General features: G+C 35.3%; 1 protein-coding gene across 4 annotated transcripts in view; it reads right to left on the bottom strand.

The window, feature by feature from the left end:
- myo10l3 (myosin X, like 3) overlaps positions 1-26,221 on the bottom strand; it is a 151,009-nt gene that overhangs the window by 32,889 nt on the left and 91,899 nt on the right. For all 4 annotated transcript variants that reach the window (XM_017357764.3, XM_009304521.4, XM_009304520.4 and 1 more), the window contains 3 exons: positions 17,887-18,011; positions 17,499-17,613; positions 2,757-2,863 (listed from right to left, as the gene is read on the bottom strand). In XM_017357764.3, the coding sequence (XP_017213253.1) occupies positions 2,757-2,863; positions 17,499-17,613; positions 17,887-18,011 (347 nt within the window). The remainder of the gene's footprint in view (positions 1-2,756; positions 2,864-17,498; positions 17,614-17,886; positions 18,012-26,221) is intronic.

The following is a 26,221-nucleotide window of genomic DNA, read 5'->3' on the forward strand; positions in this document are numbered from 1 at the left end:
TTCCCCTTTTTAAAAATCCATTCAGCCGATCTCTGGTTTTGGAGGTAGCACTTTTAGCTTAGATTAGCATAGAATTGGATTAGACCATTAGCAACTTGCTTGAAAATTTCAGAGTTTTGATAATTTTCCAATTTAAAGCTATTTAATATACTATACAATACTATACTATGCTATACTATGCTATACTATACTATACTATACTATACTATACGATGCGATACGATACGATACTATACTATACTATACTATACTATACTATACTATACTATACTATACAATACTATACTCATTTGTTTTCTTTTTGGCTTAGTCCCTTTATTAATCAGGGGTCGCTACAGAGGAATGAACTGCCAACTTATCCAGCACTATTGCATTCACACACATACACTAAGGACAATTTTATGTATTCAATTCACTTATACTGCATGTCATTGAACTGTGGGGGAAACCCACACAAACACGGGGAGAACGTGCAAACTCCACACAGAAATGACAATTGACGCAGCTGGGGCACGAACCAGTGATCTTCTTGCTCTGAGGCAATAATGCTACCCACTGCACCACCGTGACGCCCTATGCTATACTATACTATACTATACTATACTATACTATACTATACTATACTATACTATACTATACTATACCATACCATACTATACTACAAATATATACTATTTAAGCTCCCGGTGAAGAAGGAGATCAGCTGAATGGATTAAAAATACGCAAAACTCAACTATTTAACTGAAGAGGACTTGAGTGAGCCTATTTACTAAAAAGTGGTGTGTTTCGGGTCTTAGCTAGTTAAAGCTGATTTCCAAGGCTTTACTATATGATGTTTAGTTAAGAATGTTGGAATGAAAAATAAATACTATGGATGTCAATAGTCCAACATTTTTTCAAAATATCGTCTTTTGTGAAAAAAGGTTAAAAAAAAATAATGAAATAGATTTGAAATAGATTTGGAACAAGTAGAGGGTGAGAATATGATGACAGAAACTTTTAGTTTTGGGTGAACTCCCTTTTAAAGAGTCACCTATGAAAGAAACAGTTGTATTTACAGTATATGACAACAGTATATGACAACATAACCCCCACCCCTCCCCCCAAATGATTTTAAAAGCAACTGATTTATTAAACAGTTAAACAACATGTACATATATATTGCCTTGTGTGTAAAGAGCTTATATAGTGTTCAAAATTTGCAGTGAAAAGATGAGAAAAAAATATGTAACCTTCATTGCTTCCTTGTAATTTTCTAATGAATCTAATCTAGATGATCGAATCGTGCTTTTGCTCTCAATACACTGATTCACACAGCTCTGGTAAATCATTCTGCAGTGCAAACTTCACTGACATAATGGATTTTCTCAATCCATCCACAAAACTTAACTCAAAATAGACAAAGTGAAGACTTCAGTATTGGGTAGCATATTATTTCTACATGCCCGCAATCCAAATTATCTCAACAGACTCTTTATTCAAAACCGATGTAGATTATTATTATCAGATATGTTTATGACGTGTGATTCTTCATGGCATAAAAGTCAATGGAGAAAACGATCTAGATCTCAGCTATGTGAAGCTAGCCTCCAAGCCTTTAGCTGGTCAATCAGATGTTCTCACAATGCCAGCAAAATGAAAACAAAACCAGTGTTAAGCAATTTTCTTATAGCAGCACATCTAGTCAGCAATCACGTCTGAAACACAAAGCTGCATGTACCAACATAAACCCCCTGATCATACAATAAATCCTAAAAACTGGCTTGACTGATTCTTAAAAAATGCATCGTGCAAATTAACTGAACTTGTGTGAAATGTTTTAATATTTAAAGAGAAACAACACTTATGGACCATCATTTCATGGATTATTCTTGAACTATAATAAATCTAATTCAATTTGATTTGCTTGACCATGAAAACAGCACAAATAAACTGATGTCAATATTTTGATTTATTACTATAAGTAGCAGTGTTAAAGTTACTTGAAAAATAATATCCTACAATCTTATGTCACTTTTTTAAGTATCTAAATGTTTTAGTTTCTTTTTAATGAAAGTAATGCGTAAGTATGTGTTTTGTTATTTTATTTTGAATGTTTTTTTGTTTTTTTTATATATATATGAGTAAGATTAAGATAGGCTTAAGCTTGTCATATATAAAAGTTTAAAACATGCTTAACACTGATAAGCAATATGCTGAAAAAACAAAGTCTGGGCAAAAATAATCTCGCAAAGGCTTGAAGATCAAATTAATCAAGCTAAAACCAGCAAATCAGTTTAAGAACTAAATGTACTCACAGAATGACCAGCTGACAAGTCCCCAAAACCTCTAAAAGCCAGCATGGATTAAGCAATTTCCTTCAGTTTTCAGCTGCATGTCTGAACATAAAACCCCTGATCACAATAACAGTCCTCAAAACTAGCAAAAAACCTGACAGATTTCTAAATCAGCATGCATTTTTTTAGCTAGTATATGTGTAGTGCTTTTTGTTCACTGTTTGCAGTAAAAAAGACACTCCTGGCAACTTTTCCTGCACTTTCATAATGAATCCAATCCACTTGCTTTTACTCTCAACACTCGCACGCATCTCTAGTAAATCATTCCAAACTTGAAGTCATGCACATATTCGACTCTTTAAGCCCATGCACTCGGCTCAATAAAAAAGTAACTCAAGTTGCAGCGGCAGTCTCCGAAACTCACCTGACCTCATTCGACAGAGAGTGTTTATACACAAACACGCAGAAAGCTGCACTAACCTTGCCACATAACTTAGTATGTGGGCCCGGATCACCATACCAGCCGCTTTGCGCACCTCCTCTCTTTCCTTCTCCAGCCTCTGCTCCAAAGCTTCCTTCAGGAACACCTGCAAGCCAGCAAAAAAAAAAAAAAAAAAAAAAGAGGGAAGAGGGTGGGTTTACTGTAGGTGAACTGATAACTAACTCTCTCTCCAGACACTGTGTGAGCTGGTCTCCAGTCTGCTCAGCAGGCTACAGGCTACAGGGAGCTGAACTGTGGAGCTCTGCCATTGTGCTGAAACCACAGTGCTCTGATTTCCTGTTACTGCTGCTACTCAGGCTATTCCAGACAGACTGACGTGCACAGACAGAGAGAAAGAGAGAGAGAGAGAGAGAGAGAGAGAAATAGAGAGAGAGAGAGAGAGAGAGAGGAGGGGGAATGGGTGGCTCTCGGCCAAACAGCAGGCCACACCCTCACTCTCTCTCTCTTTCAGAGACACAAGACATGAAGGCTTAACCCTTAGCTCACTCATGCTGACTCACAGAAAAACCCTCCATAATGTTGATGAATTGGTGCATTTACAAAAGACCATTAGTGCTCGGGCTTTAATAAAACTGGCTGATTGGTATATCTGTCTCAGTTGCCCAGTGGACTTTGGATTCCTTGACATAGTCTTATTTGGCTTAGTTTGGTTTTAAGACATTTAAAGAAATAGTTCACACAAAAAGAACTATTTCAAAGATGTTGTTGACTTATTTTCCCGATTAAAGTATTATTGCAAAATATTGGTTCAGGTTGGTTAAAGGAGATCTATTATGTCCCTTTTTATAAGATGTAAAATAACTCTTTGATGTCCCTAGAGTGTGTATGTGAAGTTTCAGCTCTAAATACCGCACAAAATAATAGTTTATAATTCTTTGAAACTGCCCTTTATTGGCTTTGATCCAAAATGTACCATTTTGGTGACTGTTGCTCTGAATTCTCTACGGCTCCTTTTCAAAGCTATAAATGCTTATGTGTCAGCATTGTGGCAGATTCAAAGCTCTAATGGTGGACAACTGCTTCTCATTCAGGGCTGTCTATGCTAATCATAGATATTTACATTAGATGTCACCAACACTGTTGTTGTCTATTGGAAGGAATGCGTCAATAGAGCCGCCATTTTAGTACAGAGTAGCGCACCTTTGAAATGAATGAGCTGTAGTCGAAGACTTAGACCATTAAGAGCCAGAGATATATATATATACATATATCTATGATCGGGAGTTTTCCAGGTGGTCAGTATGCAATTGTTTTAATAAGAGACCGCACGGGCATTCCTGACAAAAAGCATGTGTTTGTGTGCATGGAAATATATTATCCTCCCTCCCTGTAAAATTTGATCTAATCCATGTCCTGAAACACACACCCTCTCCTGCTTTCACTTCTCATTCTCATTCGTTCACTTAGCCGACAATAATACAAGTTTCTGGCACCGCAGCATCTTGCCATATTTTATTTACATTGTTTGCTTATTTTCTTTAATAGAACTAGCATAAGCCTGGAATTTAGTGCGAGTTGGTGATACTTTACCTTATGGTCAGTGCAGTAGGCTGTGACTGTATAATCATCAATATTTAGCACAAAAGTTCATACCAAACAAAAATGTACAAAATTAAATATTACCTATGAAATGTTCTGCCTGTGTGCGTCTTTGTTTGCTCTTTACTACACACGTACACAGCCCTAAAGTCCAGCATTTTCACGTTGACACACTGTCTTGACTAGTGTGTTTGAATGACATTTGTCCTGGAAGCACTGTAGAAATGTGGCGGCGCTATTGACGCATGTTCAGGGTCCGTATGTGATATCTAGTGTATATATCTATGTATGCTAATGAGGACGAATTAGTCACTAGTGGGCGGGGCTTTCCCCCTCTGATGACGTACAAAGGGAGAATGTCAATCAAAGTGTTTCTGGAGACTGTTTTTATCAAATGTTATTATGAAAACAGAATTAATCCATTTAGACAAAGGCTGGCTATATTTACACACTTTTGTCACACAACTATATTTAAACCCGCTATAAATGAGATTTTTGCATATAGGCCCCCTTTAATGTATTTAGATGAAAAAACAATAGGTACTGTAATACACTTATTACTGTGTTTACTATAGAACTCTTTGTTCAGGTTAGTTACATTTATTTAAGTTAAATAATGTTAGCTCATGTTAACTCACAGAGCTTCAACTAATGTCATCAACTGTGGATTTTAATAATGCATTAGTAAATGTTGAACTGTGATTAATAAATGCTTTACAAGATTATTCATACTTATATTATGTTAGGAAATATACTAACTAGCATGGACCATTGTTCTAAAGTGTTATTGACAGTACTTTTTAAACTAAAAGAGTGCTCTCTGGTGATTCATAAAGTGAAGGTCAGCAGTTTTTGGAAATTTTAAGTAAAAAAATAAATAAATCATAAATGCTAAATACAATGAATACCCTCTGCTTTTGATGTTACACTAAGGACCAATACACAGCATTGGTCCTTGGTGCATTTATGAATGAGTGTGAATATCCTATTGCATAATAACATGGATGCAATCTTATATGTGAGCTGATCATATTTGTTTACATTCTTTTTATATAGGTTTAATCAACCTTGATAAGCACAAGTACCATTTTGATGAACAATACAACACACGTCTTTTCTCTCCATTGCAAACTAACAGTGTCAACACAAATGTGAGTTTGCGTAAACATATGAATGATTTTGTGACAGTCAAGGGTCTTACAAACATTCTCAGGACTGTTTGCCGTTAATCCAATGTTTTTAAAGGGATAGTGTAAATAAATGTAATTACCAAAAAATTCAAATGACCTCATATTTATTTTCCCTCATGTGGTTTTAAAACAGAGAATCCATCTTTTTTGTTTTACTTTTTGTTTTTTCAATTCGAATTCCATAGTAGGAAAAACAAATATATGGAAGTCAATGGTTCCCAGCTACCAGCATTTTAAACAAATATATTCATTTCTATTCAACAGAGGAATCTCAAATATCTTTGCAACAAGTGAAGGTTGAGTAAGTAAACTGACAGAATTATTTTCTTTTAGTGAACTATTTGCAAATCCCCCATTGGTTCTTGCAAAAGCTCAAATGTGCTGGCTTGACATCCAAGAATTCTTCTTTGATGGTCAACCCTCTACAAACATCACAAAAGCGTACACTTTTTGTAAACATTTGATGAATGTAGGCTTATTTTGGTGGGGTTATTTGCACAATAACTTATGAAACATCAAAAACACTTTAATCATGTGCATAATTTCTAACGAACCTAGCCTGTTTGCTCAATAACTCACAAAGTATGTTCTTGTGTTGTCTCACACAGCTCTTGGGTAGAATGAGACATGGTCTGTCATGTAAATCTGCTAAAACGACTTCAGTCGAAAAGAGCAAAGGAAAAATTAGTTTATTCAAACAATCCTGCAGGATGATGACACCTGTTAAACACACACACACACACACACACACACACACACACACACACACACACACACACACACACACACACACACACACACACACACACACACACACACACACACATACTAAGTGAGCGTGTAATAGACTGTGTCTCAGTCTTTTTTAACAGTCAGTTATAAACCCCTCAGTGAACATATGCTCAGCCAAACACCAGGAAAGACACATTTCTGGGGGGGAAAAGAGTTGTGGTTTTCTAACTCCTAACTAGGAGTGCTACAATGTATGTGACTTTGGCATTGACCAAAAAGCTTGGTTTCTGCCAGCATTTTACAAAACATGTTGTCCATCAAGATGTTCATTAAAAATATATATCACAGGACCAATCAAAGAGCTCTTGAAAAAACAAGGTAAATGGCAAATGCACAAATGCAGATTCATGTCATGTTTACACTGTTGGTAGGTTTAGGGTATGGTACAATGTTGGTGATGATTTCAACAAGCAACTCCCTCTTGTGGACATTCCAAGTACAAAAACAATGTAGCGAACGAATGCAGAGCAATATATTTCAGGTCATGTATTGAGCCTGGATTTGAGCCAGTTTCTCACGCATCAAACAAGCATGCTTGAGCCAAACATGACTGCTGAAAACACTGTTCGCTGATGAATGTTTATGTTCAAGTCAAAATGAAATGTATTCATCATTTAATGCATTCGTGTCTCTTCAGAAGACCTGGATTAAATCGCTCTATTCATTTGGATTTATCTTAGGATTCTCCATATAGGAATGTTTTTGAAACATCCGATTTTTTTCTTTCTTTCTGTGAACAGACTTTGTGAACAAAAAAAACATAAAACTCTCAGATTTGATTAGAAATGTCACTTTGAAAGATTGCTTTATTCTGGGGTTGGAAATTTTTCATTTAGGAAGCTAAAAGACTGGTGGAAACACCTGCATCAAATGAAGAGTTCAGTCTGGTTTTTCTACTAAAATGAGTATTTTTCTTAGCCTAATTAGCATTTTCTTGTAAAATGTTATTGTTAGAAGAAAGTTTCAGAAGGCACTAAGAGGTTTTAGCATCTGAACTCTTCAAATATACAGTACATCACATTCTAACACCAGCCTGTATATGGGGGCATAGCTATTACCAGAATCAGGTCTTTTCAATTAATATCAGCCGTGTCACGTCTGGCCTCCCACAGATCTTTTAAGTCCATTGTGAGATTTCCTGGAATCGACGACCCAGATGTTCCTGTAATCAGCGACGCACAGCTGCAGGCGCACACACACACACACACATACACACACACAGGAGGAAGTTTCCTCGTCCACATCCTTCCCCCATCCCACGCAAAAAACCCTGAGCCCCGATCTAGGGATCACACTTCCTCAAACACACAATCAGCGAGGATATAATTTTCACACAGGTTGTTTTGTTTCGAGCAAGGAAATACAATCCCAGACCCCTTTCTCCATCTTACAGCCTTCCCTTCACCTCCACCTCAAATCTGACACTCGAAAAACACCACGAACAAAAGCCAGCGCCACCGATCTGTAGTGAACGTAGATTACAATCACACGCTCCTGAGCAAAATTATAAAACAAAACAGAGCTTGAGCCACTATAACAACCATGACAGGCTGTCGAACATGTACCATAATGGTGAACACAGTCATGGGTCGCCGACCGGAGTCACCAAAATTCAGACTTGCCGGAGTACATTAAACTGTTTTTCACAAGAGACTGTATTTATATAGAAACATGAAAGGCATGGGCAACATATGGGTAAACACTGATCAAACAACCATATATGTCTGATCTTCCTCCCCTGTGGCTAATAATACTTCATGTGGCCTTTAAAATGACACTGGTCAGGAGCCTGGACTGTGGGTTTTCAGCAGACTCCTGACAAAAGAACACAAAGACATTTATTCCCAACATTTAAGAAGAAATCACTCTCATTTATGGTTTTAAAAAGTCCCGTGAAGTGCTTTGTAATGACCTTTTTATTGTTTGTTTGTTTAATGTGAGAGTGGAAACATAAAGATAGGGCAGGACAGTGTAGCCCCTCCCCCCTTTTAAAAAACAGCCAATAGCATTTAGTTTTTTCACAGCTCTGCCAGTGAATGGTTGAGCTCAAGCGCATAGCAATAGCGTCTTGCAGAAGGCAGGACATGTCAGATACTAGAGAACATTTGATTGGTCAGAAGTTTTGATGAGAAACTGAAGCATGAGGTGATATCAAAAATCGTTTGGGTGTTTATATCATTGTAATGTGAATTTAGTCTCTATTTTGGAGTACACTAGCTTATTGATATCCTTAGGACAAATATATAAATACTAACATCTAAAAAATTTTATTATGATTTAACAGGGACTTCAAGGACCAGATTTTTTTTGTGTCTACTGTATTGTCCCTGTGTTCAAGCAGATTTAGCTATTCGACACATAAACCCAAAATGCATGAGTTCCTCAAACGTTGATCTGGTTCGTTATTAGTGGCCTTAGGTCTCGGGTAATTAAAATAAATGTGATTTTTTTTTATGTTGTTTGGAATAATAGAATCAGTGCCAATCAATTGCCAATACTACAGTGAGGATTTAATACCTTTGTAACCTCATATACAGGTTTATGTAAATTGTGTGTGTAAATAAATACATACATACAAGTCAGAATCATTAGCACCCCTAAATTATTAGCCCCAATTTGTTTACTTTTCCCCAATTTTTCTTTAACAGAGAGAAGACAACACATTTCTGTGCAACACATTTCTAAACAAAATCATTTTAATAACTCATTTCTATTAACGGATTTATTTTATCTGTCTATTTTATTTTATTTTGTCTATCTGTATTTTATCTTAAAGTACCTTAGAATTATAGGGTTCTATCTGACATTTTTGTAAAAACTGAGTTACCGACATATTCTCATTAAATGATAATTTGTTTACATTATGCAAAAACTTTGAAGCTCAATATTTCAAAAACATTCAGAACGCAGATATAACTCCAAAGTGAAGAAATAATATTTTACTAAATATTTTTCAAGACACTTCTATACAGCTTAAAATTACATTTAAAGGCTTAACTTAATTAGTTAATATAATTAGATTAACTTATCAAGTCATTGTATGATGATGGTTTGTTCTGTAGACTATCCGGAAAAAAAGCTTTTGACTTTAAAATGGTGTTAAAAAATTAAGAACTGCTTTTATTCAAGCAGAAATAAGACTTTCTCCAGAAGAAAAAATATTATCAGACATACTGTGAAAATTTCTTTGCTCTGTTCAACATCATTTGGGATTTTTATGCTTATTTTTTAAATATTCACAGGAGGGCTACATGGTCTAAGTATTGTTGTTGCAAACAATTTATTTGGGTTGAATTTAAACAATCAAATTAAATTAAACATTACTAAATTTAATTTGGTTGTTTAAATTAAACCCATATAAATTGTTTGCTCATGTGGTCGAATGCATTTGAACATCTACAAAAGACCACCTACTCTCAGCCTATTGGCAGGATGGTTATGGGACAAGTTGTGAGAACCCACAGCAATAAAAAGGTATATTTTCTTTTCACATGCATTCCTGCTTACTAGTATTGTGTGTTGCTCTAGCGCTGTTATATATTGTTGTATCATGAAAGCAAAGTCATGAATGGTAATTCATATTGACATTAAACTGGCTATAAATAATTTTATGCGGACACAATCTCGCATCCAAAACACATACAGTATATGCTGGTAGGTAACCAACTATGCTGGTGTTTTCAGATAAGCATAAACTAGTGAGTGTGGGTATATTTTGTTTGTGGAGGGCTGTGTCGTTTAGATAGTCATAGAGATGCATTTTAGGATAATGGAGTGCTTCTGCTAGCTTTCCATGTGTCCATTAGTGCAGCGGGTGTTTTAATCGACGAGTAAACTAGTGTAGGTTAGAGTAGACTATCTGACCTTGAGTACATTGGGGCTCTGACGTGCTGGGAACAAATTGGAGCCGTCCAGTCCTAACCCCACCATTGAACAATGAGGCTATTTCACAGCTAAACAATTTGTAAAGCATGACTCTATTCAGCAGGGAGTGAGCTCAATTCATTTGTTTCAGTGTCTTTATGCATATGTGTGAGTGGGAGACACAAAGCAGCATTCTAGAGTGAGGAGAAATATTGCATTGGGTTCAATTGTCTATTGAAGCCGTGATGAATCCACAAGTATTGTGAACACTGCATGGCACGTAAACATCTGACATTTTTACTACAATTACCTTTTATGATATTTAACTTATTACTTAAGGAGAACCAATTAATACAAATTTAATTCTGAATAAAAATTCAACAAACCTTTATTGAAAATAACCAATTACAGTTACACTACCTGACAAAAGTCTTTTCGCTTATTTAAGCTTTAGGAGCAAAAAATGTTAACTTGACTTCTAGTTGATCATTTGGTATCAGAAGTGGCTTATATGAAAGGCAAAGGCTTCTAGATTACGCTTATTTTACCAACATATTATATGATCATGTATTGATTCTAAAATTTTTAATTAGGATAGTAAGCTCTGACTTTACTTACACTAAAATATTGTCACTTAACAGAAATAATGGACAGTATAGAATAAAAAGTCATGGTGCAGTGGAAAGATAATTAATATTGTCTATGACTCCCAAGAGCTTGGAGGACTGCATGCATACATCTCTGCAATGACTCAAATAACTTATTAATAAAGTCATCTGGAATGGCAAAGAAAGCGTTCTTGCAGGACTCCCAGAGTTCATCAAGATTCTTTGAAATCATCTGCAATGGCTCCTCCAACCTTACCCTAGACATGGTCAATAAAGTTAATGTCTGGGGACTGCCCTGGGAATCCTGGAGCACCTTGACCTTCTTTGCTTTCAGGAACTTTGTTGTGGAGGCTGAAGTTTGAGAAAGAGAGCTCTCCTGCTGAAGAATGGGCAGCACAAATGTCTTGATACCTCAGGCTGTTGATGTTGCCATTCTGCAGATGTCTTGCAAGCCCCAATACAGAATGAAACCCCAAACCATGACTTTTCCTCCACCAAACCTGACTGATTTTTATAAGAATTTTGGGTCCAAGTTCCATCTTCTGCAGTATTTGCGATGATTGGGATGCAGTTCAACAGAAGATTTATTAGAAAATTGACCTTCTCCCACTTTTTCAAATGATCAACTAGAAGTCAAGTTACTATCTGTTGCTCTTACAACTGGGATCAACGACAAGACTTTTGACAGGTAGTGTACAATATCTATGCATGCCGTATCATTTTAAAAATATGAAATATGTACATTTGATCAAAATCATTTTTAAAACTTTTTTTCTGATTTTATACAATTTAAATGTATAATGTAGTTATTCTTACTGTGTGTCAAATCAGAATTTCACCATTTATTACATTATGACCTTATGCTGATTTGCTGTTGAAGAAACAGTAAATATTCATGAAAACCATAATGATTTAGGTTCATACAATTAAATGAAAGTTCTTCTTAATCAATCTTTTAGTTTAATTTACTATAGTAACAATGACATGTACTTTATATCTGTCCACGCCATGTAAGCACAATGATGCACAATCATGTGCTCCACTTTACGCAGAAATCTTGATCTTGTGTCCGGGTTTATTTTGCAAAAATGAACTTTATTAGCCTAACCTTGTTCTAAACTCATCCAATTGTTTAGTTTAAATGGGATTTCCTTCATAATGATTTCCCTCTGAGTCTCATGACCACAAACAAGGAGCACTGACAGGTCATCCCTGTCTCCAAGCATGCACTACTGCAAATGTTTATTTGAGGATGTTCTTTCCTTTAAATTTATATTAAATCATTCTTTTTTATTTCGATTAAATCAATTTAAACTCTGCAGTACTTGATGAAGTTTAATTGTTAACTAAATTGAAAGTCCTAAAAGTACTATTATTTGTGTTGCTTATCATAAGATAAATGTATACTAAACGTTTAATTTAGTTACATTTATTTAAACTAATTTTAAATTAAAGCTATAAAAAGCAATTTTTAAAAATCCAAAAAATGAGAAAACCAAAACCAACCTACTAGTTTTTAAAGTAAAATAATACAATTAAAAATAAATATACAATAAAAAAGTACAACCTGCACAATCACAAGTGATCCAGGCTTGTAGATTGTCGGTAAACATTCACTTTCACTCGGACTACAAATCCTGTTATGCACTTTACTCACACCTGTTCCGGTTCACCTTTGACAACACACACACAGCTGGAAGCTGCTCAAAAACTGATTACTCAGAGTATACAGACTGCTCACTTTGTCACATATGTTGCTGAATCTTGTTAGTTTACCCTGTAACATCACAAAGAACAATTCTGTCTAGTCTTTCTTTGTTTGATTCTTGCCTTGTTTAATCTGCATTGATTATGCAGATTACATTACATTACATCAGTACATTTTCCGCCTGTACTGACCATTTGTCTGTTATCCGCCTTCGCCTTTTGGATTACCTGTTTGCTCCTGTGTTTAACCATTGCCAGCCTGAAGAATCTAATAATAAACTGCATGTGGATCCTCAAATTTGTTGTCCACTGTCCTACAGTTACAACAACATTTACTAACGTATACTAAAATAAATCTACTCCATCATGTGCTCCACTTTACGCAGCTAGCATAATCCTATGTCTAGGTTTATTTTTTTTCTAACAATATTAATTAGCCTAATTATAACTTAATTGCAGTGACACAGTGGCGCAGTAGATAGTGCTGTCTCCTCACAGCAAGAAGGTCACTGGGTCGCTGGTTCGAACCTCAGCTCGGCTTAGTTGGCGTTTCTGTGTAGAGTTTGCATGTTCTCCCTGCGTTTGCGTGGGTTTCCTCCGGGTGCTCTGGTTTCCCCCACAGTCCAAAAACATGTGGTACAGGTGAATGGGCTAGGCTAAATTGTTCGTAGTGTATGAGTGTGTGTATAAATGAGTGTGTGGATGTTTCCCAGAGATGGGTTGCAGCTGAAAGGGCATCCGCTGCATAAAAACATGGATAAGTTGGCGGTTCATTCTGCTGTGGCGACCCCAGATTAATAAAGGGACTAAGCTGACATGAAAACGAATGAATGAATTGCACACATGTAGACAATCTATCCCTTTGAGTTATATTAACATCAATCTGTTTATCAATTTTTATTAATCTAATTTAAATTGTAATAATTTACTTTTACTGTAACTTAAATAACTTAACTTAAATAAAGTCTTAAAACACAAATCATTTGTGTTATTTTATTTAAAATAAATGTTAGCTTAAATTTTTTTGTGTAATTGTGAAAGTGTAAAGGTTTTTCCTAGTGTTGGGTTGCAGCTGGAAGGGCATCCGCTGTGCAAAACATATGCTGGATAAGTTGGCGGTTCATTCCGCTGTGGTGACCCTTGATGAATAAAGGGACTTAGCTGAACGAAAATGAAGTTTATTTTAGTTATGTTTAGTTTAACTTAAAGAAACATTCCACTTTTTTTTGGAAATAGACTCATTTTACAAATTGCCTAGAGTTGAGCAGTTGAGTTTTACCATTGTTGAATCTAAAAAGGCTGATGTCCAGGTTTGGCAGGAGCACTTTTAGCTTAGCTTAGCATAAATCATTGAATCAGATTAGACCATTAGCATTTCACTATAAAATGACAAAAATGTTTTAAAAATTTTCCTATTCAAAGCATGAAACTTCTGTAGTAACAGAGAGATGGAAAGTTAGTTATTTTATAGGCCAATATGGCTAAGAACTATCCTCTTATTCCAACGTAATTAACTTTACAACTGTACTCTGGATGCAGAAAGCATAATAATATTATGCAATGCCAGAAAATTGGCTAGCCTCTGTCAGTATAACCAGTGTGACCACTTGCGTGCATAGGGAGAATGCCAACATGGAAACATGCGAGACATTCTTCACCACCATTGGAGCAGTGTTGGAGCTCTTCTTCAAGAAAATGAATCTATTTCCAAAAAAAGTGTAGTGTGCCTTTAAAGCTAAAACTAAAGTAAACCTATATTTAAAAAATAACCCAATCATGTGCTCTACTTTTACGCAGCGATCCTGATCTTGTGTCTAGGTTTATTCTGTGATTACAATCTTAATTAGCCTAACCTTGTTCTAAACTCATCCAATTGTTCAGTTTCAATGTGCTTTCCTTCATAATGACCCTACTCTGAATCCCATGACCACAAACAAGGAGCACTGACAGGTCATCGCTGTCTCCATCTCCACTTATTTGATTTACGATCAATTCCTCCTCTCCAACAAACCAAACCTATAAGCACATCTAGGCACAGCAACACCACAGTAAGAAACGGTCGAGCTAACAATGCAAATCCTGATAAAGAGATAGCTCAACTGTATGCTCTCAGGAAAAGCCAGAAACCACAAGACGCCAAACGGAAATAACACAGAGCACACTGGATTCAATTAATTTTAAGAAAAGTGGTCTGAATCAAAGGACGCAAGAATGCCTTTTATTTACAGTGCCTTCCTGTTACTCAGAAAAAACCTCAGGGCTCCGTTTACTGTAGAAACAGGCTGACTGAAGCGCCGTGCTTAATGTGTGGCAGCGACTGACCAAGGAGAGTGAATAATTGACTGATTACAAGATAAGAATGAATAGACGCTGTTGAACGGAGAACAGAAAGTGTTCTTTTCATAGCCGCTGCGCTTCTGTTGCCTTAAAGTGCTGCGCTCTTGTTTCAGATCGGGATGAGTCATTTCAGTAATGCGAGGGACCACAAAACTCCTTACCAAGACGTAGAGAGGGGTTTTTTTGGAGGGGGGAGAGCAGAGAATGTAAAAGGAAGACAGAGGAAAGAATGAAGAGAGGAGAGACTGAAAAAAACACCACAAGAATGATACGCAGAAATCCCCTGCAAGTGTTGCAAAACATTACCACGAAAATGGCACCATGAGTCTTTTTACACTCTCATGATGGTATTATATGTGTGCTTGCTACGTAAAGTACCTTGCGGTGACAGTATTGTGCTTGCGAACATTTTGAAGATATTAATATAACAGGCTACTTAAAATTCATAATTTATTATATTTAGGGCTGTCAAATGATTAAAAAAAATTATGTAATTAATCACACTTTTTTTTGTAATTAATCATGATTAATCACAAAACGCTGTATTTATTACAGAAAGAAAAACACAGGCATTTAGGTGCCATCTGAATTTCAAAACAATCAATGCCAATAACAAACAAAAATGATTTCCATGTTGGATTCTAGGTGGACTACAAACACACACACATACACACACAGAAAATGCGTGCAGTACAGCGGACGCGGTGAGCGAGGGATCCCTTCAGATTCATCAACACATGATTAGTTCGTCAAATTTGCTGAATATAAGCGTTCTAAAGTATGGCTGTATTTTACAAGCAAGGATTTTGACACAGCAATGTGAAGCAGACGCTTTACAATAGTTGCATGTTGGGGTATGATTAAGATAATTCTGATTAAGTGTCATCATGTAAGCAGGGATTTTTAATTACATTAAAGGATTAAGTGAGTCCCGAAATGAGGAGGTTTTTCTTTTCGTTCACCATGAGGTAACAAATCCCATTAAAACATCCTGAATAAAAATATGCTAAATGAGAGTGAACTGCTGAACTGCAGTCTAAAGATTAAAAACGAAACACCCGAAATTAGAGGAAACTCTGGAGGAAACGCAGGATAGCCAGAAGATGCAACATTAATTGTTTTATACTGAAACTTTATTTCTTAAAGCGCGTCCTTGGTCTTATCCAAATTTCTTTGCATGTAAAACACATGCAGAGCCAGAGCAAGCTGAACTGGCGCTCTAGGCAAATGCCAATCTTGCCGCCCTCAATCCGAAAGTGACCGGTTCGCGGATGAAGGTTAGGACCGGGAGGTTCGCTTTCTATTCTGCTGCCCAAGGCGGCAACCTAGGTCGCCTTTATGCATGTGCTGTCCCTGAACACAAGTCGGCCACAACAGGAAATAAAAAAAAAACTGCAACTGCGTTATTTTTTTTTTCCACGCGTTAAATATTTTTAATTAATCACGTGCATTAACGTGCAAATTTTGACAGCCCTAGTTATATTATATAATTAAATGTTTGAATAAAACATATTTTTTGGTTTTGTTCTTTAAACTACTGATGTTTCTTCCCAATATAAAATCAAAAATAGAACTTTTGCAGAAAATAACAAAAAAGGTGTCCTACATGACCAACATGAATGGAATTCCAGACTTGTACAGGGCTAATCCAAAAAGACTTTTACTTGCCCCAGTAAAAACAATTCTAATTGCTTGAATAAATATTTGATCCTCAAATAATGTCAAAACAAGCAAACCATCCTTTTTTCAATGTACATTTTCTTTGAGAACTTTAAAAAAGTATAATAAATTAAATATACAACTTTGTTTCCAGGTCAGTATCCTTGCCACAGTCTATAAATACACGAAGAGCGGACAAATGTTATTGTGAGAAAACATATTGTTAGTTTTCCTTAGTGGCTTTGGTGCATATCTCATATTTGAGAAATGCATTAACTGTTGTGCAAATGTAAATTGTGTAGTGAGAAATGCACCAAAGCCACAGAGAAAAACTGTAAAACGTACAAGTCGATATTTCAGTGAATTTGAGACTTTTTATGACTTCCTAAAGTTTTGTTTTTGAAATTTAAGATATTTTAAGACTTTTTAATAGTCGCAGATATCATATGGATGGATGGAATGTACTTGGATGGACAACTTGTTCTTGTACCTGTAAATGTCATGATAAATGCCAAACAGCTACAAAAAATGATAACACTTGATGGTCTGCTTAATATCTGTTGATATGCTCCTTCATCTGACATTTTACTGACTATAAGAAACTTTAGTAGTACATGTCAACTTATACTAACCCTAACCCTAAACCCAACACTAACCCCAACCTAACAGTCTACTTATAATCTAATAAGTATTAGTTGGCATGTAGATGCAATGTAACTTAAATTCAACAAATGGACCATCAAAATAAAGTGAAAAAAATAAAATAAGAAGTATTTAAAAGTGTTAAAAACCCTAAGAATGTGCATCTCCGTGAATTCTCCATTTCAGATTGTTTTAATCAAACATGGCCCTCTCAGCACTGTAAAGCATAAATGTCAGGGATCAACCCACACACCACATAAAGTTTAAACAGTTCAGTCTGAGAGAGAAAGAGCTTTCATGTCAAGTCTTTCATTCCTGCAGCACAGACTATTTGTTTCTACTTAAAACAGTGTGTGAACATGTGCTGGTCATGCAACCACACCTTAGTCTTCCCCAGCTGCCACTCTTTCTTCGTGACGTCGTACTTCGTCAGCAGATCCGCACATTTCTTCCTCTCGTCCGCCGTGTGGTTTCTGTCCCTCAGGATCATAGTGTATCTGCACAGGAAGTGGGTACAGCTTGAAAACACTCACATACACTCTCCACCTCACATATTTTACTGTAAGAGAACAATGTAATGATTAAGTGTTCGCTGATTCAGAGTAGAAGTAAAAACCCCTGGTATTGTTCATTAAGAGTTCAGGGGCATTTACGGGACAAACTTTTTAAAAATAGAAGAGATATGGGCATCTGGAAATGATTGTGTGTGTCAAACTGTATTTTGATAGACTGTCTGGTTTTTTTAATGGTTTTTTGGACACATGTCTCACCTGCTGAGGAAATCTTGGAAGGTTCTGCGTACTGGAAAGCCAGCTCTTCGGATCTTCACTGTTTCCAGCATTCCAGAGTAGCGGAGCTGGTTCAGAACCACATCTGAGTCAAATTTATTCGCATTCTGGAAGATGATAGAAAAGATGTCCATCAGAGTAGATATCAACTGGCTATGTCCAGTTTTTTTTTAAGCAAAGTCTTCAACAGAAGTATAATAGTGCTCAAGCACAAAAGTGAAACAGAGTTCAGAACTCTCTTGCTCTTAAAAAAAAGGTTCCAAGATTTCAGAGTGATTTCTGGTTCCCAAACCAAACAGTTTTCTTTTTTATGTGAAAAACATCTAAAATAAATGGAATGGAATTTATTATTGAACGTGCTTTTGTAAGAAAAACATCACAATCAGCAAACAAGAACATAATTATTTACCTTTCATTTGCATTAAAACTGCAACATAATACATTTATGAATTGACTGTATCTTTGTAACTTTTATCTTTAACTTAGCTCTTTACTTGGTTATATGTTTTTTTTTTTAGATAATTGTAATATTTGTGCTTAATAAATATTCCTCAGTACACTGTTATTGCCATTTAGTTTAGTTAAATTAATTCTGCTATTATACATGATTTACAAATGAGTGGAATGAATACAAACTGATGGGGTCAACAAAAGCTTAAACAAAACATTATCAACACCAAACTGCTCTGTCTGTCTAAAGGATTATTAGTTATTGTTAGATATAACTTTATTGTGCAAATAAAGTAAAATAACTGATCTTTCCAGAACTCAACTGATTTTCCAAGAAACACAACACTATAATAATAAAAAAAAAGTATATATAATAATCTGTAAAAACAAAGTATAATGTACTGGCAGACAACTTTTTCTGAACATGAACATTGCTGTTAAAATTGCAGACATTTCTTTCCAATTAAAAAAACAGAAAATGATATCCTCAATACCATATATAGAAGGCAAAATTATTCACCCAGCAGTGAAATTGTAAATATTCTTCAAATATTTTCTGTGTTATGATTATCAACAATCAAGTCATTGTAGATCGCTAACGGACTACAAGTCCACCGTTATGGACCACAAGTTCCAATCATGCACCTCACACACTCACACCTGTTCCTGATCCTGACTGATTGCTTACACACAGCCGGAGGATTGTCAAAGAGCGATGACATGGACTTTTTTTTACAGCGCGCACACACACACACACACGTCATTGCTGAATCTTGTTAACATTAGGATGCGTTTTATTTGCCTTCAACATTCACAAAAGGGCTAATAATATTGCCTTTGTATGTATTGTAGCGAGCACACGCATGCCACAAATTTTACAATTATTTAGTAGTTAACTTCTAGAATGACCTTTTTATGTTGACTTAAATTATAAATTTTAGGTGAATCTTAGGAGCTTTTCTTAATTTTAGTAATTTAAATTTATTTTTGAAAGGAACATTGAATGTTTGAGGCTAAAATGCTGAATAAAAAAATTTGCTGTGCAAAACAGAGGGAAGAAGAGGTACAAAAGAGGAAGACTTGGCAATGTCAGCAATAAAAACAGATATTTTGCATTTATTGATCCAATGAGACCACCTAGGGACAAATAAAAAGCCTAATTTAATTTCAAACCAACCAGCCTAAAATAATTCTTGCTTTTATCCATGCCATAAAGAACAAAATATATCTGTGGTCAGAAAAAGGGGTCATGGGATGTTTCCACTGGGATTGATTATGTCTATTGTGTGAGGCGTTGCGTCAGTGCCTGGTGTTCAGCTGCTCTCACACACTCCTGTCCCATCAGGCCGTTTGATCACTGTGTTAAAAAGCAGGACTCATTGTTGGTGGACATCTGGTGCGGCTTGTTCCACTATTGTCTTTTGCCATGTCCTTCACTTCACTCAGCAGAATCTGAGCTGAAATCATCCAATCATGCCAATGTAATGAGAGACTGAGGTGTATTTCTGTTTTCTTCGAGTATTAGGTGAGACATTACAGAACGAATTGGGTAAAAACAAAAACGCTAGTTACTTCAATCACTATTGATTACATTAAACTGTAAAACCCAACAGTCAACTTAATCAAATGAAATGAGTGTAGTCAACTCAAAATTGACTGAAAGTTAATTCTACTCATTTGAAGAGTTTTGAACTCAGTGTTGAAGGTAATGAGTTAATTAAATTCCTCATTACTTCAACGTAAATGGAGTAAGTTCACAGTACTCAAATAGATTAGTTTTTTAAACTCAAATGGCTTGTTGCAATCGGTTTCCTCAAACGTTTTGAGTTCTCTTCATTTATTGGGTTTTACAGTGCTCAAATGGCTTCGTTTAGTCAAATGGATTAAGTTCACAGTACTTATTAGGATCAGGTTTTGAACTTAAATTGTTGCAATCGATTTCCTCAAGGTTAGAGTTACATAAACTTTTTGGATTTTACAGTGTAGGAATTGCTAATAATTTTTATATTGCTCCTTTAAAAAATTGTTATCTAAATCTGCAAGGTATGATCATAATAAATATGCACTAATTTGCATACATTTCTAGCTAAAAAAAAAAAACTGACAAAAAAATAAAAAAAACATTTTAGAGTCAAAGGTTTTTACTGGGGGATTTTAGGAATCTTTATTATCATCATAATTCTGAAATGATTGCCCAGAAAGAAAAAAAAATAGAATTAAGTTATTTATGATTATTATTTTTATTTATTATTTATTCATTTTCTTTTCGGCTTAGTCCCTTTGTTAATCTGGGGTCGCCACAGCTGAATGAACTACCAACTAATCCAGCACATGTTTTACACAGCGGATGCCCTTAAAGCTCCAACCGATCACTGGGAAACACTTGTACACCCTCATTTACACACTATGGACAATTTAGCTTACCCAATTCACCTATAGCGCATGTCTTTGGACTTGTGGGGGAAACCGGAGCACACGGAGAAAACCAACACGAACACGGGGAGAACATGCCAACTCCACACAGAAACACCAACTGACCTAGCTGGGGTTTGAACCAGCGACCTTCTTGCTGTGAGGCAATTTTATTTATAATTATGTTTATTACTATGTATTATCTTCATCCTCAGTAAATTCCTCAGAATATTGCTATGAATAAAACTGCCAAGTGTGGTGTGCTTAAGTTCAGCTGAAGAGCAAATAATCGTGCAGGAAACAAAATTCAACAGGTGCACAAATTATAATTGGGATTTTAAAAATGTATATTTGTAATGGTAAATGTTATGAGGGATTAATAATAGAATAATAGAGTGTATTTAAAACAACCACCACCTTCAATTAAATGGTAACACTTTACAATAAGGGTGTAATGGATTAACATTAGCTAATTTATTAGTTAACATGAATTAACAGTGAACAACACATTTGTTAATGTTAAGTAAACATATATCAATGTTCTATTAATTACATTAGTTAACATGACGTAATAGTGAACAATGTATGGATTACATAATGGACTACATAATATGACCTAACAATGACCGAAACATTTATTAAGCAATACTACATTTGTTATATAAACTAAATGTATAGCAATGTGTTATTCAATGCATTAGTTAGGTAATGCATTGGTTAACATGAACAAATAATGAACGAATGTTAGCAACACATTATATATAATGTCTGAATAGTTAACTTTACAATAAGGTTTCTAATTGCTTTAACTAATGCTTTGTTATTAATACATCATGTTAGTAAAGAGTTAACAAACATGAATAACATTATAGTTGAAGCTGAGGTTTACACTGTAACACACCAAAACTGGCATGTTATTTATGTTTGTCAACTCTTAACTTTATATTGATATTATTATAATATTCTATGTTAAAACTGTGATATATCAACACCTACATTCGATTTCTGAGGAAATTATTTGAAATTTTGGTAGATTATGATTATTTTTCTACTGTGGAAATGGAAGCTGTATCAAAGCATAGCCCAGTAGCTTAGTACACTCAAGGTACAAAAACGTAGTTTCCTTTATTTTAGTTTTTTCTCTCTTGGTTTAGCACCCTATTTTATCCGACCTCTCGAGAGTCAGTGTTCAAAATGAAATCTACTGACAGAAATGTATATTTCTATGAATTACTATTACTACAGTACTATTTACTTTTCCTCAAGCGGTTCCAAACTTTTGGGAGTTTTTTTTTTTTTAACACAAAATAAGATATTTTGAAGAATGTTGGAAACCTGTAACCATTGACTTCCGTAGTAGGAAAAACAAAATACTATGGAAGTCAATGTTTATAGATTTCCAACGTTTTTCATATAATCTTCTTTTGTGTTCAACAGAACAAACTTAAACAGATTTTGGTCAGGGAAGGGTGAGTAAATGACAACAACCTTTTATTTTTGTGTTAACTACCATTTTAAGTGTATTTTGGATGTTTTCTTTATATAGGACTGACAATAAAACACACCAAAAGGCCCAAAATCTCAAAACTTACTGACAGTGTCTCGCCTTAAAGAAGGCTGACATGAGTAAGAGACAGTGGTGAAAAGTAACAAATTACATCTACTCAAATTACTGTAATTGAGTATTTTTTTTCTCAGGAATTGTAATTTACTAAGTAGTTTTATAAATGTGTACTTTTACTTATCCTTGAATACATTTTCAGTTCAGTATCTGTACTTTTACGACTTTCCTTCAACCTGCAGTCATTACTTTTTTTCTTTTCGCTCTATGTAGATTTTAAAAATCTGTCATGTGAGACATATCACACCTAAAAGGTATTTCACATCATTATAAACTACCTCAAGACATGGGCGCTTTATAAATGCAGCAAACTGTTTGGAAGCATTACAAGTGTCCAAGAAGATGTCCAAAATCTTTACACGTATTGACCCAGAGACTGTTTAGAAGAATGTCACTGATGAGACGATGATGGATGTTTACTGTATGATGACCGAAATGGCTTAAACACCCAGCAGGCACAAGACATCAACATGAAGCCAGATTGACATTGTGCCCCAACGTCATGGAGAAGTTGCATTTTGTTTGGAAATGAAAATTGTATTACCTAAAACCAACCAAATATCAACATCTAATGATGTAACAGCTTGACGTTGTGTGGACGTTACCACTTTTGACATTTATCAAATGTTGGATTTTGGTTGCCACACCTGATGAATAAATGTCTGTATTTGACAATTTCAGTATGATGTTGGTTTTAGATGTTGGGTCGATGTTGGATTGTGGTTAATTTCTAACAACCTAAAATCGATCAAATATCAATATCATTTGTCGTCATTATTGGACATCAAAATAACATTGTCATTAGACGCTGGCTAGACATTCAATTTTGGTCACCTGACATCACAACCTAAATTTACCCTTACATTAATGTCTTAGGGCAATGTGTGTCTGCGGGGCAATAACAAGATGCACTACAGAATGTTACGTTTACACACATCCACAAATTACATGTAAATGCATCAGTTTTTAACTGCATAATACTCACTACTCACTGCTCTTGAGTACTTCTGAAAGGTCTACTTTTTACTCATAGTTTGAGTAATATTCACAACATATACTTTTACTCTACTTGCACTACATTTTTAGGCAAGTAATTGTACTTTTACTTGAGTATGATTTTTCAGTACTCTTTTCACCACTGATAAGAGATGACTGCTATGTTGTATAATCGACAAAAGAAAAGGTGTTTAATGATGGAGGGATCCAGGCGGAGCGCCAGAAATGGCCATAGCTGTGATTCCCCTCCCTGAGGGCAGTTTTCACAATACAACAACCCAAACCTGATCCACAGACAAAAGATTACTAGATAAATCAATGCAATCATGACAATCCCAGTAGTACGAGCCGCAGAGGCACAGAGCGGTGTTCTGGCTGTCGTGTGTTCATTGCTCTGCCGCAGGTCAGTGGCGCTGAAGCAGGCAGTCGTGACCTCTGACTCCAGCGCAGGCTGGTTTGGGGTAAAGGAATGTGCTGGCGTTAAGAAGAAGGGTCAAGCTGCACAATGAGACTCTATGTGAAGAGAGCTGAACGGCGCAGACTCATGGTACTTGTATATGTATGAGGAGGATGAGAGACTGTTCCCAGATACTTTAACGAAATAAAAGGCCACTACACTGCTATTAATTTGGATACTTTTGATGAGGTTAAGTTCATTAATTGATCCATAAATTATTATTATTTTATGCACAGTTTAAGCAGATGTACAGGTTTAATGAATCAAAGTTATATTCTGTATATACTGTATAAGTGGACATGATGTAAAACCTTACATTTGATTTGCTTTGTTTTGGTTTGATGATGAGTAAAAATCTTTACTTTTATCTTCAAAAGCCATGATGTATTCATTAGATAAAAGTTTGGGTTAACTTTTAATATTTGTCTCTTTCTTTAAAGATTTAATAACATTTCTTCCCAATTTCAAACACAAATATTGTATTTTTTGTTTCTCCATCAATACTTTCAATATTGGTTGAGGTTAAACCATAGGTTTTCTGCTTTATTTAAATTGACATGCTAATTAAACAAACAAACAATTTTTGTAATGTAATTTGTAACCAGAAACAGAATATAAATGTTTACCTTTTTCCCCCCCAGACATCAACATTGTAGATTCAAATCTTAGTCATTTGAGAGTTTAGGGAAGCTGACTCAAGACATACATTTGCATTAAAAAGGCATTGGCTGAAAACCTATTTCAATATCTCATGCCATGTTGCTTTAGGAACATTTATTTAGTTTTAAAACATTTGTTAAAATTGAAAATGGAATAATAAATAAATAAAAATTCCACATTTAACCCAAAAAAGAACATTTTATTTTACACATTGCTATTTTTTTTATGCACTGAAAGCATACAGTGACCAGTGGATGTCCATCACTTACATTCTTTCACTCAAAGTTACCGATTCTCATTTGCATTAGCAAATTTGGTGCATCAATATTTGGTTACAAGGCAAACAAGGACCAGTGCTGTTTGATATTATTAACGTCAAATATTGAGCATCTTAAACTGCTTGAATATGAGCACTACTACAATATCATTCAGAACCACAGATCAGTGAAATGAAAAGGTTATTGCTGAATAATAAAATAAAATAAAATAAAATAAAATAAAATAAAATAAAATAAAATGAAATGAAATGAAATGAAATGAAATGAAATGAAATGAAATGAAATGAAATGAAATGAAATGAAATGAAATAAAATAAAATAAAATAAAACTGTTTGGTCACGTTAACATGTTCATAATGTCAATTATCAATACTAATGCATGAAGCACTATTCAGGCATTTATTCATAATTCAGAGTCAACTAAATAATTGAAGAAGCATTTTGTGGTCCCAAGTCTTCCATAGAAAATATTGAACTATATCAAAACTACATTAATTCATGATTGCTAAAAGGACGTGATGAGACTTTCAACCATTATAAGCAAAAAAACGTTTCTGGGAAAGCATTCCACATTGTATGGCCTACTCTAGGAGGCTTTTTGGTCATGTTATTATATACAATAAAATATATTTTGTGTCTGACAGGCCACTTTATTAGGTACACTTTACTAGTATTGAGTTTAACCTTTAGATAGCACTGATATTCAACAAGGTACTGGAAATATTCCTCAGAGATTTTGGTCCATATTGACATGATAGCATCACACAATTGCTGCAAATTTGTCAGCTGCATATCCATGATGCAAATCTCCTGTTCCAACACATCCCAAAAGGTGCTTTATTGGGTTAAGTTCTGGTCACTGTAGAGGCCATTTGAGTACAGTGAACTCATTGTCATGTTCAAGAAACTAGTCTGAGATTTATGACATGACGTGGTTTGGCTGGCCATTCTCTTTAGACCTCTGGCATCAACAAGGCACCCACAGTACTGCCGCTTACTGGATATTTTCTCTTTTTCAGACCATCCTCTGTAAACCCTAGACATTGTTGTGCATGAAAATCCCAGCAGATCATCAGTTTCTGAAATAATCAGACCAGTCAGTTTGGCACTAACAACCATGCCAAGTTCAAAGTCACTTAAATCACCTTTCTTTCCCATTCTCGGTTTGAACTGCAGCAGATTGTCTTGATCATGTCTACATGCCTAAATGCGTTGACTAGAAATTTGCATTAACAAGCAGGTGGACAGGTGTACCTAATAAAGTGGCCAGAAAGTGTACGCTTGGAAAGAGCGAAAAAAAACAATGACAGAACTTCGAGGGATAGTTCACCTAAAACTGAAAATTCTTTCATCATTTACTTACCTTTTATTGTTCCAAACCTATTTGACTTTCTTTCCTTAGTTGAGCACAAAAGTGGACATTCTGATGAAGACTAACTACTT

The sequence above is a fragment of the Danio rerio genome, chromosome 9, assembly GCF_049306965.1.
Source record: "Danio rerio strain Tuebingen ecotype United States chromosome 9, GRCz12tu, whole genome shotgun sequence".
NCBI lineage: Eukaryota > Metazoa > Chordata > Actinopteri > Cypriniformes > Danionidae > Danio > Danio rerio.